At 44.6% G+C, this 18,575-nt stretch overlaps 1 protein-coding gene across 1 annotated transcript in view; it reads left to right on the top strand.

Annotated features, from left to right (window-relative positions):
- The window catches only part of PSEN2 (presenilin 2), a 30,101-nt gene that overhangs the window by 3,414 nt on the left and 8,112 nt on the right, over nucleotides 1-18,575 (top strand). Inside the window, exons 3-10 of the mRNA XM_026658202.1 lie at nucleotides 5,563-5,730; nucleotides 6,472-6,698; nucleotides 8,060-8,201; nucleotides 9,898-9,965; nucleotides 11,163-11,383; nucleotides 12,082-12,180; nucleotides 15,675-15,752; nucleotides 17,482-17,604. Of these exons, the coding sequence (XP_026513987.1) occupies nucleotides 5,584-5,730; nucleotides 6,472-6,698; nucleotides 8,060-8,201; nucleotides 9,898-9,965; nucleotides 11,163-11,383; nucleotides 12,082-12,180; nucleotides 15,675-15,752; nucleotides 17,482-17,604 (1,105 nt within the window). The 5' untranslated portion in view covers nucleotides 5,563-5,583. The remainder of the gene's footprint in view (nucleotides 1-5,562; nucleotides 5,731-6,471; nucleotides 6,699-8,059; nucleotides 8,202-9,897; nucleotides 9,966-11,162; nucleotides 11,384-12,081; nucleotides 12,181-15,674; nucleotides 15,753-17,481; nucleotides 17,605-18,575) is intronic.

Below are 18,575 nucleotides of genomic sequence, written 5' to 3'. Positions count from 1 at the left end.
AGCTGACTTCTTAATTCCAAGGCAGATGAATTCTGTACTGTGTATGATTTAATGGGAAGGTTAGGGTGGGGCACCTTTGGCTGAGTCACTAAAATTAAGTGTGGTCTGCTCTGCTTGGATGTTTAAAAATCTTTACAGAATTTCCTAGTAGACAAATTTACTTCATTCTAGGCCAAGATTTCACCTCTCCTGGCTCTTTAGAAATATGCTGGTTGGTTGCCGCCATTCATCTCAGAGATAGCTGACTGTTGCTGTTGGCATATGATTTACATAGCACTCTAGGATTCTTGGGATGAAAGACACTCTGTACACCTACAGTATTTATCACCTCTCCTATTAGGGCTCAGAAACAACTGTAACAGTGTAACTGAAGCAGGGATGTCTGTGCCAGTCCACTGAGCCTGTAACAATAGCTCTGAGAGGTGTGAACTGCCCGAGGTGTTAACTCGGATGCCTAGTGGTGGTGATTTAAACATCAACATTAAGGCCATGTCTACATGAGAGAGCTTACAGCTGTACCGATGCAGCTGTGCCACTGTAAGAGAGCTCTCCCATCAACATAATTAAACCACCCCCCAACAAGCGGTGGTAGCCATGTTGGCGGGAGAACCTCTCAATTTACTATGATTGATATCTCATTTTGGTGCCATAAGTGGGTGGTGGTTGGGAGTTGGGACAAGTGAAAAAATTCTCCTAATCAAGAAGGAACCAACCCCAGGGAGCCCAGCGGAGGACATGGATATAATCAGGCCCTGCTGAAGAGGGGCCCAGGCATCACTTAGTATCATGCTTTGAATATCTACACAATTTACTGTGAACCTCCTGTCATTTTGGTGACTTGCATAGGTGAGGCTTATTTTTGTGCCTGGAGTTTGTAAGAGTAACATCACCTCTGTATTTGTTTTCCTGGTTATTTTCTAAAAACTAACTCCTCCCTCCCTGTTTGGTGTGTTTACCAACAGCAGTGACCCTTGCGACCTAAACTTTAAGGAAAATCTGTTTGTTGCTTCAGAGGTGTGTTTTCTTTTTTTTTTTTTCCCCCTTGAGCTAAACATAGCTAGAAAAAATAGGCCTCCTCACCTAATTACCACCAAAGAGAACTGTATAAGTAGGTCTCAGAACTTTCAAGTCAATTAATAAATCTCCTGCCAGTGTAGACCAGCGATTCTGTGCTCTATCTATCTGATCTTGATCTTGTATTTCATTTCCAATGGATAAAACACAAGGTACAGTACTTGCTCTTGTGCAATACAAGGGAGCTTTAACATGTGGACTTGTGGAATAAGCCTACAAGGAAAACGGTACCTGTTGCAGTGGGATAATGACACAGTGGGTCAAATCCTCAGCTCTGTTGAAGTCAGTGGAGCGATATTCAGCTTGATCCACTGTGTGAAATAGATAGGAGAGTTAGAGCCAGGACTACTGGGTTCAATCCCCATCTCTGTCACTTACTAATAGCAATTATTTAGTACTATAGGGTCATCATTCCATTTCACTTTTGTCATACAGGTCTGCAGGATCAGCCTCTTACTCTGTTTTCTATTTTTTATATAAATTGAGAGAATTGTAACAACTCTTGGCTCCGCAGAGGAAAAGTAGAAAACGATGTGATTATTTTTTTTTTTGGTAACTATTAGGATCATATTTAAAACTGGTGTTGCCCTTCCTTATTCACTTTATTCAGAGGCTCATATTCAAGAGTTGTTTGAACAATATGAAAATGCAGACTTAACCTGCATTTGTTTGTTACATTTTTTTTGAAAGCTGCTATCACTAGCGCCATAAAGGAAGTGTGTTTGTTTGTCTCAACCTTTCCTGCTTTCTTTACTGATTTCCTTTCCTCAAGTGTCTTTCCTTCTCCCAGCCCCAGCCTAGGAAAACTCATTGTCTATACACAACTTCCATTTGGTAAAATGGACAAATATATCTGACTCTATGGAAGAAACTTTCTTTGCTTCCTGTCGAGTGGAATTCCTTTGCAGTCCTTGGGAGCCAGGAATCCACTCTTGGTTCATATATACCTCCTTATAGTCCACTGCTTCCATGAGGCCTGTCAGCACTAATCCACCAGTCAAAGTGGCGTAGAAACAAACTCTACTAATTTGACATCCTTTTCCTGGTCAGCTGGTGCTTTGTCTCCATCGTGTTGTATTTCTATTTGAAGTGTGAGCTCCTTGAGCCAGGGCCTTGTCTTCCTCTGCTTTGCATAGACCTAAGCACGCTGACCATGCTCAACAAATACGAGAGAGAGAGATCAGGTTGGATCCTAAAGTCTTACCGCTCTGAAGGAGCGCTCACTTAAACAAATGAGATGTTTTGTAGCAGACTCTGCTTGAGCAGCTAGACCTGAAATTTGATGGTCCAGAGCACGGCTTTTTAGAATCTGTTAAAAGAAATAGCAGTGTTAGAGAAGCTGACTGCCAAAGTCTTTGGAAAAGGGGTGTGAATGTCCTTATTTGTTCCCATTTTGGGACTATTTACCAACCCCAAGGGGTACATCCACATAAGGAAGATGATGCAGAAAGGAAATGGGACCATTCTGGCTTTGTATGGAATTGATCATCTCTGAAGTAGTGACCATTGAAGGGTCAATTGCTAGTAGGGATCTAGGCCAGGCACTGTAATACTATATTGTGATGTCAGAGACTTTAAGCCAACATACCATTAACACAAAACGTAATGAACAAGGGAAGGGGGGATTGGTAGAACTATATGGCTTGGTCTGACCTTATTAGCGTGATTGGGATAGAATTACTCTGTCACATCTCTGCATTTCTCCATGGTTTCTTTTATTCCCCTTTCAAAGAGATGCTGTCGAGCTTTTTTTAAAACCTGATTTAAAATACAAAATGTCCTTCTGTGTTGTATTGCTATCCCTAAGATTACTGAAACTACCAACCCGTAAGGTTAGTGAAAGTGGAATACATTTTGAGAATGTAACTATTACTTCTGCTATTTGTTTATCTTCTGCACTTGGCACAACTTCGCTAGTGAAAACAGGCTATTTGGTGTCCCTTTCTGGGTCCTGTGCAGTAGCACCACATTGTGTTGTTCAGGTTGTAGAAACTGCAGAGGAAGGCTCACACCCAAATAACTGGCTTTCACACATATATATATATGTGTGTGTGTGGCGACATTCCTGACAATACTTACGCTATGTAAAACCTAAATTTGGATCCAAACTGCTTGAGACTGGCCTCTTACTCTTCCCTTGGTTCTCTGGCATATACAGAAGCTGTGTGGCGCCATCTCAGCTACAGTGGTCAGAGGGTTAAATATTTATTATGATCTGGTGTCATGTGTTACCTAGCCTTCACTGATTCAGAAGTATGTAGTGCCTGGATGGCTGCTTACACAACACAAGCCTGACTTTGCCTTTAAAGACTCAACTTCATGTATTTCATAACTTGCCTAGTTTGTAGAAGCTTGGGTGTAAATTTTCAAGAAATGTGAGTGCATATGCACTCTCTCACAATTGTCTGATAAGCACCCATCAGCAAGTGACTTGCACATGCAAGATGGGCAGGCACAAAAGTGAGAGTATGCTCTTGAGAACTTGGGTCATTAGGTTTTATTCTACTGAGCAAGAACATAACATTATTGTGAAGCAGGTAGCCCAAGACTGAGTGCTTCTACCATCTCTTCCACCCCTGAACTGTATTGCTTTTTATCGATAATGCAGGAATTACACTGATACTTCAGGCTTTGAAGGGAAGGTAGGGGAGACTCTTCTGGAAAGAGTATCTCACTTGGGAGATAATTTCAGAAAGAAAATCTTCTCTGTACTTCCACTTCAGGTTTAAAAGGGAGACAGTATCTGCCTCTTGGGCCATGTTGGGCTCCTTTGTCAAGATCCTTGGATTAAATGCTCTATAAATGTCATAGGGAATCTCCCTTTTAAACCTGAAGTGGAAGTACAGAGAAGTTCAGTGACTTGGCCAGTCACAGAACAAGTCCTGACTCTCACACTCATGGTCCAAACAGCAGGACCTCCTGGGAGAGAGCTGTCCTGAACCTGATGGAGTCTAAAAGCCTCTTTGATGGGGATGGGAGGGGTGAAGTAGGTGCATTCTTAGGGTTGACTGAAATCATGGTATCCTTGGCTAATGCAGGCATGCAAGAGCAGTGCACCTAATCTCTCCAGTGGATAAAATAAAGAGTTGTTCCTCTTGACTCTTCTCCATGTCACTTTGCTATTTCTGAGTAGCAGTGTATGGAATCCAGCCAAAACGATGAGATTTGTGCTGTTAAACTCCAAGTTGTTGCCCTTCCAAGTGTCTTGCTCTTTCTCTATGAAACAATCAACATTGTCCCAGCTGTATTAACTTACAGTGAGAGAGAGCTCCTCTTCCAAGAAGCTAGTTTTCTTACATGCTTAGTGTGGGAGGGGAATACTTCCCTAGGAAATTCATAAGGCTGTTAGATACAGTAAAAGCTTTTTTATCAGGCATGTTGGGGGAATGGAGGAGTGCTAGTAAGTAAAAAATTCCAGTTAACTAAGAGGATTGGGGTGTGTGGGCTCTGAGAGGGAGTTTGGATGCAGGGGGGGATTCAGGGTAGGGGGTTGGGGTGCAGGGGGGGTTTTGGGGTGCTGGATCAGGGTGGCGCTCATCTCGGGCAGCTCGCTGGAAGCGGCGACCTGTCCCTGCTGCTGCTGCTAGGCATAGGTATGGCGGGCGACTCGGCGCGCTGACCCTGCTCTGCACACTGGCTCTGGTTGGCCGGGAACTGCAGCCAATGGGAGCTGCGGGGGCAGTGCCTGTGGGTGGAGGCAGTGCGCAGAGCCACCTGCCACGCCTCCACCTGGGAGACGCTGGGACAGGTCGCCGCTTCCGGGGAGCCACGCAGCCAGGTAGGGAGCCTGCCAGCCCTGCGCCAACCAGACTATAAACCGAACTTTCTATGAAGATTAGAAATGCCAGTTTATAGAGCTTTCTGGTTGGTACAGGGCCAGATAACACAGCTTTTACTGTACTTACATTTCAACAGATTGGCTTAAATGTAGCCCAGGCTCTTAGTGACCAAAAATTTACCTCTGTCTGGCTGCTGCTTATTTATCTATCCTGTGGGCATTGGACACAGTCTCTTTTCGAGCAGACAAATGACTTCTCACGACTGGCACTTGACAGAGGTGAAGCTTTGATTGGGCCATGGAAAATGAACTGCTGTCTAACCCTTAGAGGTCTTTCTTCGGTCTCAAAGTCAAGGCACAGTGGTGAGGAGAGAACAGCTGAAGCAGCCATGCATGCTATGGCTAAAAAGAGGACTTGACTCTCACTTGGCTACTAATCCAGCCCTGAATTTCACTTCCCCTACCCAACGGCTTAAAAGACAAAACAGAAAAAAAACCCAAACCACTATCTAATTTCATCTAGAGCATGATGCATTTTTCAATGTGCGAGTTTATCATGTTGTACTAAGCTATGTAGTCACAACCCCTGCCAGAATATCCCCATTACAATTGCACTTCTTGCTTAGATTTCCAACTTGATGTCTGTGGCTTTTAGTTTGTAACATGGCTTTAATGTTTTATCTCTCACCTCTTGTTGGGTTTGCTTCTAGGCACTGTATGAGAAGAGACTGATGATGATCACGTTCATGAACAGCTCAGACAGTGAAGAGGAAGCCTGCAATGAGAGAACATCACTGATATCAGTGGAGAGCCCTCCTGCAGCCTCCTACCAGGATGGCCTGCAAGCACCAGAAGCAGCAGAAACGCAGACGTACAGGGTAGGTCTGCACTGCATCTAGAAAGAGAGGAAATGTGGTATGATGCCATTGCTGCTCTGTTGAATAGATCACTTAGTGCCTTCCAGTGTATCCTAGGGTCGGCCAGGCCTCGTTTCAGGGGTACTGCAGTTTGTGTATTTCTTAAATAACAGCAATAGTCTTTTCTTTCCCTGTCTCTTCATGCCCCTCCCCTCCCAGTTGCTAGAGCTATGAGTTTTAAGCATGATCTGATACCCGTGACTTTCCTGAGGGATGTTCTCTCTAAGCTTCCTTTTTGTTTAATTAAAGGGCAAAACTAGCTGCCTGAGCTCTTCTCCAGAGCTTCCTCAGTACTGGGCAAACAAAATAGATGTTAAATGGGATCTTATGCAAGTAATAGTGAAGCAACCATTTAATGCAAGGACAGGATTGCTGAGAGAACAGATTCAAATGGCTGGGCATCAGACCCTTCAGCTGGAATTTCCTTCAATTCCAATTGTGTGCACTGCCCCTCTCCCCATTTTTAAATGTCTGCAGATGTTTATGCTTTAGACTAAAAAAAAAAATTATTTTCCAGTTCATAGCATGTCTGACACAGGTGACATTTGCATCGCTAGTCATGGGGCTTCCATGTTCACTTCCACGTAGTTAGAGCTTTCTGCTATTCTATAGGGTGTGACTGTGTGTCACCAGGAAATCTGAGTGAATGCTTTGCATGGAAAATAAAGAGGGTCTTATGCATACTCTAACCTCTCTTTACAGAAGAGGCATACTGGTGGCAGTTGTAGCCCTAGTGATGCTGACAGCGGTAATTCTGACTCAGGACTTCCAGTAAGAGACATTGCTGTGGACAATAAGGAGGAGGAACTGACCCTGAAATATGGAGCAAAGCATGTGATCATGCTCTTTGTGCCTGTCACGCTGTGTATGATTGTTGTCGTTGCCACCATAAAGTCAGTGCGCTTCTACACAGAGAAAAATGGGCAGTTGTAAGTAGGTTCCTAAAAGAGGGGGGTGTGTGTGTGTGTGATCTCATGCATTACAAACACATTCTGTGTCCATATACATAGAGATGTGTATACCCAGAGGCCTTCCACACTGGGATGAGAACCTTTACCCACTCAGTTAAAAACTAACTCTGTAAACAGGCAAAGACTTTATTCTTTTGAACTGGGCTAAATATACTAAGTTCATCTGACAGGAATGGATCCTAAGTACCAGTTACAAACCAATGTGGGAAAAGGGCACTAATGTTAGGATAGTCACTTGGATAGGACTTAAACTGATTTTAGTCTGGCTACCTCAGAAGTTGTGGTGAGGTTGCTTCCCACCACATTATAGGAACTCCAGTTGGATTCCCTTTTTTTGCACCAGCTGGCAGCAAATGGGACATAGCACACTTGGATGGATGGAAAAGTGTGTCTCACTGCTGAGTGATCTCTGTGGCTTTTAAAGACTCATGTTAATAGGCACAGAGAGAGTTCCATCCAGCCCTCTTGACCAGGACCGTGACTGAGGACATTCTTGGGGCTGTAACACGGGACTGGAGGCACAGTCGCCAACTTTCCTTGGTGCGGGTGGATGCTTGCGCCCCCCTGCCTCGACTCTGCCCACTCCCTGCCCCTATTGGACCCCTCCCCGAATTCCCGCCCTGGTCCCACCTCTTCCCCGAGCACGCTGCGTTCCTCCTTCTCCTCCCCCCAGCGCTTGCTGCGCAAAACAGTTGTTTCGCGGCGCAAACGCTAGGAGGGAGAGGGGAGAAGCAGGACGCGGTGGCGTGCTCAGGGGAAGAAGCGGAAGCGAGCTGGGATGTGGGGATGGGTCGGGTTGGGGAGCTGCCGGTGGGTGCAGAGCACCCACCAATTTTCCCCCGTGGGTGCTCCAACCCCAGAGCACCTATGGAGTCGGCGCCTATGACTGGAGGATGTTTCATAAGGGGATTAAAAGGGGACTAGCACTTCCCTGGAATATAGCTGAAGTAAACAATGTTAGGATGTGTGAAAAACAAAAGAGACTCTAGAAATCAATGGTGCAATCTTAACCTTATCACACAAAATGTACAGCAGAAACAGAAGGGTCCAGAGACAGTCAACAAAAATGACAAGTGGCCTGGAGAGTCCTCCGTATGCAGAAAGAATGAAAAGTCTTTTAAATAAAGATGCTGAAGTTGATGGTCTCTTCCCTTAGTGATCCTTAGGGTTCTCTGCTGTGGGTGCTCTCTAAGCACACTCTGGGGATTAGGGCTGGGTTTCCAGTGATCATGGGAGTCGCACACAGACGTTGGAGGACAGTTTATTTTGGTGGCGGTAGTATGTACCTGTCTGCGACGTCACGTCTCTTTGCTCTGCAGGATCTACACTCCTTTCAGTGAAGATACACCTTCTGTGGGCCAGCGTCTCCTGAACTCCGTGCTGAATACCATCATAATGATCAGTGTTATCATCGTGATGACCGTGTTCCTAGTTGTGCTGTATAAATATCGTTGTTACAAGGTAAGGTATTTATGCTGGACAAAATATAAGTCGTATAGTAATCAGCGAAAGCATCCCAAACTAGTTTTGAGAGGGCTTGTGTGTTGGTGAGAGACGTATAGGCACTGCATTAGTAGTTCTCCTAGATTTTACACATAATGGGAATCTCCTTTTAGAGTAGCTATTACCAGCAGTTATGGACTTTATTATCATCTCTCTTCACAGCCAGTGGGCATTCACAGATAACTAAACTGATGCTGGTTTTATTTTTTGACTGTTGGGAGCTCATAGCTAGATTTTTTTTGTTTTTGTTTTTTTGGTAGAGAGTAAAACCAAAACTGCGCATGCCCCATCTCCTCCACTCTTGTGTAACACCCTGTGTGACTATGCAACAGCTGTTTGAGTTTTAGTCAAAGTTCTGCACTGAACGGAGACTGCATTTTTTTTTTGTCTCCATTTCTTGCAATTGGTTTTGAAGTATGGTCAGTCTCTGGAATTTTTTAAGTACTTGAGAAAGTACATTTCACATGTAACAGAGCTGTATGAGTGCTCTGTCTAGGCTCCAGGTTAATCTGAGTTTATTTAATAAAACTTGTGGATTTTTCTACCCCCATCAGCTATCCTCTCCTAAAAGTTAAAGGTCTGTGGCTTTGTACTATAGTCTCCATTTTGGCTTGAATCCTATAGCTTTGAGTGAAGAGGTTTCAGAGTTTAAACTCTGTCCTGACTGATATTAGCAAATGAAGATGTCTTGATATAGCTGCACTGTCCCATCAGTTTCCTCTTTTTCAAGAGTGTGAGGCCAGCTTTCTGAGGAAGTGGATAGTTCCTGGCTGTGAGGATTGGTTTGGAGTTGTCTGTGGTGGGTGGGGTGGGGGGAGGAAGAGGAGAGTATTTAGAGGGGAAAAAACAAATTCAGTTCTTGTCCTGCTGTGTAAAGTGGCAGCAGGCTGCCCAGGAAGTGATGTTAGATTTCATTTATGGGTGGGAGTGGGGGGGGAGAGAGATTGAGAGAGGGAGAAAGAAAGAACGATCAACAACCGAACCCTGTGGGGACATCAGCAGGCTATGGGAGAGGAGGGGAACATACTAAGAGGTCAGGTGTGGAGGCAGAAGGACAATCTGAGCACAGTTCTGAAAGCCCAAGGAGGAAGTAATCAGCTGTGAAAGCAGAAGATAAACTTAGGATAACTGCAAATAATAGGAGCCCTCCTCTGGCTTTGAGGAGCCAGTCATTGGTGATTTGAACCATGGAACCTACTGTATTTTTCACTCCATGCATCTGATGAAGTGAGTTATAGCCCACAAAAGCTTATGCCCAAATAAATTTGTTAGTCTCTAAGGTGCCTCAAAGGACTCCTCGTTGTTTTTGTTGAACTAGGGAAGTTTCAGTGTTGTGGAGAAGTTGGAGGTCAGACTGCAGTGGCTCCAAAAGGGAATTGGTGGAGAGGAAGCCAAAGCAGCAGGGTGCCGGTAACGTGCTCAAAGAGCTTGGAAAGAAAGATAAGAATAGAGAGAGGCTGAGGTAACTGGATAGTCCAGGGGGATCCCTCTCCTTTCCCTATGGAGTGCATGGTGTATTGAAGGAAAGAGAGGAAGACTGTCAAAGGCTGGCAACCTGTGGAGGTCCCTGACAACACTGGTGCACACAACACTACACCATGAAGAAAAAGCTGTCCAGTCATGTCAGCTACTCTCTTGTCTTTCCATTGAACAGTTTATCCACGGTTGGCTGATTCTTTCATCACTGATGCTGCTGTTCCTTTTCACCTACATCTATCTAGGGTAAGTGCCAACATTCTGCTTGTACTGTAGTAATTGAGTAATTCATTAAACCCTTGTGTTTGCAGTAGACAGTAAAACTTGACTAATTTGTACCAAGAAAAATAACAGCAAAGACTGAAGAGTAGTTGTAGTGAGGCTGCCTGTTGCTCACACTTCGTTGTCTTTACAAAACATGGTATGGTCCATCAGCTCGCATGTCGACAAAATATTGTCAAGCAAACTAAGCCTCAGTGGATAATAAAAACTATGGTTGCCTTATCTTTGCTTTTTAAAAATGGTTTACTTGCTAATTTGCAAGAGAAAGCTCCCTGTTTGGAGAGGGTGTGATCACTGAAGTTTGCCACTTGAATAGTGAGCTCTCAAAATGGGCTGTTGGTGCAGCAGTGGCACCTGAGAGCGGGGCCCGGGAGAGTTTTTTCTGATGGTAGGGGAAGCGGTGGGATACTCTGATTTGACAGTGTGCCTTATTTTACTCTCTCTCACTACATCTCTGCAAATCTTTTTCCCCTTAACTTCAGTGCTGGGTCACACCTCGCATCTAGCTTGCTAATGATATATTTATTTTGTCTTGAAAATTGTACCTTGGGCAGGACATTTCTCGTTTGCCATCTCTACTAAATGCTGTCCACACTGCTGCTCTCTTATTTTCAGCTCTGTCTGGAAATTTTGCTCACCTGAGTGAGCAATCCGATCGTTGGTGTCTCTTGTCATCTATCCCAAAGTGTAAGGCAAGGCAATGCAATACTTGTGTGCTATGTAGTGTCCACTCTACTGCCGTAAAACTATAGCGAACTGGAAGCAGCCATTGACTGCAAGGCAAGTGGGCAATTAGTGATGGGAAGCAATGATGGCACCTTCTGCTTCGGGTGAGAGAGCAACAAGTTTGTGGACCTGCTACTGCTTCCAGCTGGGCCGTGTGATTGCTGCACCCATCAGCCCACATTCGACAGCATGGCCTTCAGTTTCAGAGTGGCCAGCTATGGCACTGCTGAGGATTCTGATGCTGGGAATGGGGAGGCTCATCTTACAGATCTCTCGCAGTCCTTCTCTTGGGCAAGTGGAATTTTTTAAATTCAGGACCTGACTTGCTTTGTCTTAGTCAGGCCTGAGGTCTGCCTATTCGACTAGTGCCATGAAGGTGTCTTGCCTGTCAGCTGCATATTGCATAGCTAAATCACCTTTGTTTTCATTCTGCAGCGAAGTGCTGAAGACCTACAACGTGGCTATGGATTACCTCACCTTGTTCTTTGTCATCTGGAATTTTGGAGCAGTTGGGATGATTTGTATCCACTGGAAGGGTCCCTTGCACCTCCAGCAGGCCTATCTCATTATGATCAGTGCGCTGATGGCATTGGTTTTCATTAAATATCTACCCGAATGGTCAGCGTGGGTCATTCTAGGAGCCATTTCCATTTATGGTAAGGGTTGGATGGGACTGTTATGTCTGTCTCTAACATGCAGAACCTGTGCAGGAGGAATGACTGAATTTATGGAACCCCTTGGTGTGGGCAGTAGGTTTTACCAGGAGTAACCTGGCAGTAATGCAAAACTCATTGGTTTGCTATTGGGAAATACCAGATTTTTTGGCATTAAGTAAAAAAGTCTGTCTGTACCTGTGGAACTGGGGGAAACTTACCCCAGGTGACATTCTAAATGGTTTGGAGCATTGAAGGGGATAAGCTGGCTCGCAGTAATGAAATGTACAAATGATATGAGCTATATAAAAGACCAAAATAATAAGGGTCTTGAACCAATGGATCTTGAAACATGAATAAAAAATTCTGTGTAATCTGATCCTGTACACCTCAAGTACATTATAGTCTCATTTTAAGGAAATGAAGGCCTGTTTGAGGGCACTTATAAGATTTTTCAGCGTGCTGGCTAACATTAGAACACTGAACTGGGAGACTGTATTTCAGCAAAGGGGATCTTCAAGCAGAGACTAATTATGAGATGGTGTTATGGTAATCTTACCAACTTTACCTCATAACTGTTGTGCATAAAATATCTCCAGATGCCATTTTGAAGGGAGATAGGAAAAGAATTGCCCATTAGATTTGAAATGTACCGAACATGTGGCTTGAGATCAGAGAATCTGACCCTTTTCTCTTCACAGATCTGATCGCTGTGCTGTGTCCCAGAGGGCCATTGAGAATGCTGGTAGAAACTGCACAGGAGAGAAATGAACCTATATTTCCTGCATTAATATATTCTTGTGAGTAATCAAGTAATCTAGATTTGAATGCTGATGTTCTTACTGGATTTCTATCAATTCCAAGCTTATAGCCACACTTTACCAACGAGCAGCATTTTCCTTAACTACTTGCTCTCAAAACTGGCAGAGTGTTTGTCGTCTAAACTAGCATTTATAAAGGTGTTAGCTAATTCAAGTTAACTGGTGGTCAACTAACTAAAACTACAATATGGCCACAAACCCTAGTCCTAGATGTACCCTTAGAAATCGAGTTGTTTAAATGCTGATTTACCAGTTTTTTTTATCACTTTTAAATAACATTGGCATGTGTGTTATGTGGGTTATAGGCAACATCTTTCAAGATATGAATCAGCCTATTGTGGTATTAAGCACAAGCTATGTTAGAAGAACATTAAGGCTGCAAAGTCAAGCACTCCTATTTAGGAAATGTCAAAATAAAGGTTACCTGTGTACTTCGCATTATATAGCACATCGTATGTTCAAAGCACACATCCCATTGACTTCAGTTGCAGTTGTGAGGACTCAACACTTCTGCAAATCAGACTGTAGGGTCTCAAGTTGGGCATGCAGAAGATGAGGAATACACCATTTAGCTTTTCACAGGTGGTCACTTGGTTTTAAGTGACTTTCCCAGCACACTGCAGGCACTGTGTGGCAAAGGCAGGGATAGAATCCAATTCTCCAGGGCAGCATTCAGCTGCCTGAATCATGAGACTGTCCTTTCTCTTCCTGCAATCCCCTGCCTCGTTCTCCACACGCCTTCTAACTCTGCAACAAATGAAGCAGGGGTCCTTCAGACAATAGGCTCTTTCACTATACAACCTTGATGAATCCTTGGTGCACATCAATCTTGTGCACTGAATGAAGCAGAGGTCCAATAGGTAAAAAGTGATTATGCAATTAAAGACAATGATGATGTATGTGCACAAAAGGGTTATGCTGTAAGGTGCTGGAGCATGCCCATTGTGCACGCAATATTCAGAGATTTTAGCTGCTAAATTGTAAAGTCTTCACTGAGCATGTGCAAGCCAAGATTTTTCAGAAGCTTAAAACTTGGCCAAAATTGGGCAGATGTTCACATGAAGAGCAAAAGGCACCTCCTTAACACAAAGGCCACCATCTACTAAATTTCAAGTTCATGCTCCAAAGCATGGTGGTACTAGAACTTCTCACAGAAAAGGTCACCAGATTTTTTTTTCCATATGAGCGAATAACATTTTTTCCTAGCCTTGTCTTGCAAACAGCTACAGTCTTTTGGTTGATACTTTCCAAAAAAAAAAAAAAATTCAACCATAGGCATGTGTCCAGTGTGGGAAAACTTAGCTCAAGCTGTAACATTTATAAGCAACTGAAAGTAGGGACTTACGGGAGATATCAGACCACCTTTATAATAGGTGGTGCTACCAGTCCCACTTATAAGTTTTCTGTCTTAAAAGGTGGTATGCATGGGAACCAATATCTCCTTCACAGAATCAGAAGTGCTAGAGAGAAACTTAAATCATCTGATTTGTACTAATATTTTAGCAGGTGAGACCACTGGACACAAAGGAAACCCATTTATGCTTGTGTTGATCCCTGCATACAACTCTGAACTGACATCTTTAAGGGTATAGTCTTATTTTATTAGCTAGTACAGGGCAATAGCTGTTACAGTAGTCTCCCAGCTACTTTCTTCTTTGTCATGTCCAATGCCTTAGAGAAATTTGGCCTGCATGCCCCAGATGTTGCACTGATATGACCACACCCATGCCAAAGAAACCTGTGTGCAACAGTCCTGACAGCAGAATTACTCTGTTGCATTCCTACAGTCAGCCTCTCTGCTTTTTCTATCCTTTACGGGTACATCTCTGCCATTATCACACTGGTATTTGAGCACCTTTCAGTAGTGCATTAAGCAACATGTCAAACATCTGTCACATGGCTGGTTCTTTCTCATCCTCCCTCCAGGGGGAGAATTGCAGGTGCAGTGTAACTTTTTGTTGTTGTTGGTTGTTACCCTCCGCTTCCCTATGAAAGTGGGTAACTTTTTATTGGGTCAGCATTTTCCCTTGCTCCCCCCCCCCCCAATTTTTAAAATATATTCTTCAGAAAAGGCACAATTACTTCGAAGGGCTTAGGACCTGTGCTATTTAATGGTCTCACACCTTAACTAAGACATTAAACCCATATAGGAAGGTGCGGGGATTTTGATTATCTCTTATTAGCCTACCCAGGTTTCCTGGGCTGACAAACCTCTTACCAGGTTCCACCCTAAAGGGAAGTGAAATACTTATGATAATAAATCCCTAAGATAGGGGGCTTATTATGAGAGCAGTGATGCTATGGCTGGTACCACAGTAACATTGCTGCAGAAGTTATCTGATGGCACTGAATACATGATGAACCTCTCTTTAGATACAGGATGCTCAGTCTGGCAGGTGGAAATTGACATAGGCTAATATAGCTGCTCTTTAATGAAGCCTTTTTCTGGTTCATCCTGCTGCCATGGAGTGATTGGAAAGGACTCCTCTGGGATGTTGTGCTTTTTTTAGCAAGGCTTCTGTTATGCTGGGGGAGGGAGAGAGGCAGGGGGAAAGGTCTGGATAAAGTCTGACTCTCAGCACAACTAATAAATCAAGAACAACTTCTGTTGGAGAAGGGGAAAAAAACACCGAAAACAGTAACTCAACAAAAAGTTTATTTAGCCTGACATCCGTGTTTCCGTTGTAAGACTGCAGTCCGTGGAGGCTTCCTTGCCGCATCTAAACCTCGAATGGAATCGCAGTCTTTATATCTGCCTTGGCGCACTCATAAACCATAAAGAAACCAAAGCTCTAGTGTACATCTCAAGTAAACTTCTGCCTTTTTTCTGATCTCAAAAGGGTCCCTGCCTTCCTTATTTTAGGGAGCCATCTCAAAAGTAAACCCCAAACCATCCTCTGGCTGCCCTTGGATATTCCTACTTACTTCCCAGGAGGCTTCCAACATCCCCCTTACAGAAAAACAAGAGGGAAGGGGTGGCCAATCAGAAATAAAAAACAGAAAAATCCCTCACCACCCTAGGTAAGTGGGTTGCAGCATTCTCTTGTTGCCAAAGAATGTTACAGAAGACCTACCACTATCCCTGCCCTTAGTGGCACTATTTCCTGGGCCACCTCTTTCCTTTAGCAGATCAAGTGGCCACAAGTGAAGGAGATGAGTATCTGTGGCCATAGCTTCCTGAGAGTCATAGAAAACAAAATGGTTTCCTTGCATGCAATAACTTGTGGTCTGAGTACTGACACATGTAATATGCTGCCTCCATCCCCTCCTATCTTACCAAGTAAATTACTAGGGAATGGGAATACGCCAACCAAGATGTGGGTTTTGAGTGTGTTTCCCCAGGGTGATTGTTTGGTTTCTTTGCCTGCTGTGTAAAATTCAGGATGAAAGTAGAACCACTCAAATATTGTCTAGCTCCTCTGAACAGTCAGTGACCTACAATTCTCTAGACATGTTATTTCCTTTCCCTACAGCTGCTATGGTGTGGACAGTAGGAATGGCAAAGCAAGATGCAGCATCAAGGGGCCTTACTCAGCAGACATGGGATTCAGGTCAGTTTTGCTCTTAATGGAGAACTATGTACTGTAGTTAGTCTTTGGTTTTCAAATTCAAAATCTGTGGTGCAGTAAGTTTTTAAATTAAACTTGTGTGTGTTTTGCAGTTTGCTTCTATTGCATGCTAGACAGGACTGTAGTAAAACCTCACTGATTTGTTTTCTCTCTCTCAAATCCTCACCTGGCTTGTCAATAAAGATTAGCAGAGTGCTGTAGGGAGGTCTGGTGTTAAGGCTTCATTACTTTTTATAAAAGCATTTTCTAATACGTCTTTAAGTGCAGTTAGTAAAACCCCAATTATCTAAATGCTTGGGGCACTTCTGGATTTTTCACATAATTGGAGTTGGATAATTAGTTTGCTTTAGATTGTAGATTTAAAGCAAAACTGCACATCTTAAAAATGAATGAGCTAAAGCTGACGTGTCATGTAGTATCTTGGGGCGTGAGTGGGTTTTACTATAAATGGTTTTCCCATTTAATCAATAAAAATAGCTGCTTCTGCTGCACTTCAGAAGCCATTAGTAGCTCTTAAACAGAGTGTTTAATTTTTGTAAGAAAGGAAACAAAACAAAGGCTTGATAACTAGGAACACTTATATTCAGAATGGTCAATGTACCGTAGGTGCCGACTCCATGGGTGCTCCGGGGCTGGAGCACCCACAGGGAAAAATTGGTGGGTGCTCAGCACCCACCGTCCGCTCCCCGCCCAGCTTGCCTCCGCCTTCGCCTCCTCCCCTGAGCGCACCGCGTGCCCGCTTTTTCCCCCTAGCTCCCAGTGCTTGCGCCACGTAACAGCTGTTTGGCATGGCGGGGGGGAGGGGGAACGCTGGGCGCTTGAGGCTGAGGCGGGGATTTGGGGAAGAGGTCCAATAGGGGTAGGGAGGGGGCGGAGTTGGGGCAGGGACTTTGGGGAAGGGGTTGGAAAGGGTGGAGTCTGGGCGGGGCCAGGGGTGGGGTGGAGCGTGAGCTCCCATCGGCGCCGGGGAAAGTTGGTGCCTATGCAATATACTAAGTGTAGAGCAGCAGTCCTGCTTTTGTGTGGACTAGAAGCGAACTATCTGGTGACCGGTAATACCAACATTGTAGTCTGCTTTCTTGCATTTGCAACAACATGTTTAACAGAGATCCCGGCCCCCGATTACTAAACATTCCTATTATATCGCATACAGAGGAACGTGTTCAAGCCATTTTACTTCAGCAAGGGAGGTTGTTTTTTTTTTTTTTTTTTTTTTTTAAAAAGATGCTATGTGGAAAGTGTAATAGACCTTGACTAGCCTGTGAAGATTACAGATTCCATCAACTTCATTGCTGGATCAGTCTGGGTGACGTGCTGGAAAGATTTTTGTTGACTTCAGTGCATGCTGGATTGGGCACCATCACATTAAAGACAAGAGAGGCATCTGTCTGGGCAAGCTTAGTGCAGCCCTCGAATTCCTAACGAATTGCCAAAGGGGCCCCTGGGTATGATGGCGTCTTTACTATTTCTGATAATACGGTAGAGGCTTGCACTCTTGACACAGCCGTTTAGAATCTGTATTTAATCCAGTCCTACTGAACACTACAGCTTGTACATTGAGACTTCACCCACTCATCCTTGGTTTGGTATGGAGAAGCCCCTTCATAAGAGCTGCTTACTTCCTGTTTCTCAAAACATGTTGTTAATGTAGATACCTTCATTTTGTCTCTTCTTTGGTGCGTGGTTTGGTGTCTTTGTTGGGGGAACCCAGCTGAAGACGTGAGAGACATCCATGACAATCCTGCATACGTGGAGTCCGAAATCTCTGAGGCCAGGAGTCCAGCTCCAACCCATCCAACCACTTCCTTATTAGAGGAGCTGGAAGAGGAGGAAAGTAAGGCAAATGAGTCTTGAAAACTTGCTTTTAAATGGCATATTGCCATACACAGTAAGAGTCAGATTCTCCCACTCCTACTCACATTGGGAGCCCTGTGCTCTCGGAGTAGTTCTATTGAAACTAATGGGACTGTCTGAACAGTAAGATATGACTGAATGCGAGTCAGAAGGGTATCAGAATCTCACCCAAAATGATTTTCATGCTGCAATATCTATTCTAAGTATGCTTAGAACAGGAGGCTCTTATACCTAAGGACTGGTCGTCACACAGTTGGTTTTGTTTGTTTTTGTTTTGGTACCAATTTGACAATATCCGTTTAGAAATTGATATAACTGTATCGCTTTCTAAATGAATATAGTTGTCAGGGGAACCCCCCTAGGGTGAATGCAGTTATAATTAAGGCTACGATTTAGTCATGGGTATTCTTAGTAAAAGCCATGGACAGGTCATGGGCTGTGAATTTTCGTTTGCTGTCCATGACGTCTACTATACCCCTAACTAAAACTTGGGCCAGGGGCTCTGCAGGGGCTTGGGGGGGGGGGGGGGAATGGGGGGGGGAGAGGATTGGCAGGGCTGGCAGGCTCCCTACCCGGCTTGGACTGGCATGTCCCTGTAGCCCCTAGGGGGAGAGGCGGCCAGGGTGGCTCGTTGTACTACCACAAGCGCTGCCCCCACAGCTCACATTGACCAGGAACCACAGCTAATGAGAGCTGTGGGGGCGGGGCCTGCGGGCATGGGCAGCATGCTGCCCCCCCCCCCCCCCCCGCCCCCCCCCCCCGGGGCGCGGGGGGCAGGGCGGGGGGGGGCCGGGGGCCCCCTTTTCCCCCCTTCCCCCCCCCCCCCCCCCCCCCCCGGTAAGCACCGCCACCAGGGCCGGCTCTGGCTTTTTTGCCGCCCCAACCAAAAAAAAAACCAAAAAAACCAACCAAAAAAAACGTGCAGGGCGGCCAGAGCGGTGAAACAAAAAA

This window comes from Terrapene carolina, unplaced genomic scaffold (genome assembly GCF_002925995.2).
Source record: "Terrapene carolina triunguis isolate 2854851 unplaced genomic scaffold, T_m_triunguis-2.0 Scaffold406, whole genome shotgun sequence".
Taxonomy (NCBI): domain Eukaryota; kingdom Metazoa; phylum Chordata; order Testudines; family Emydidae; genus Terrapene; species Terrapene triunguis.
This window is presented reverse-complemented; position numbering and strand designations above follow the sequence as displayed.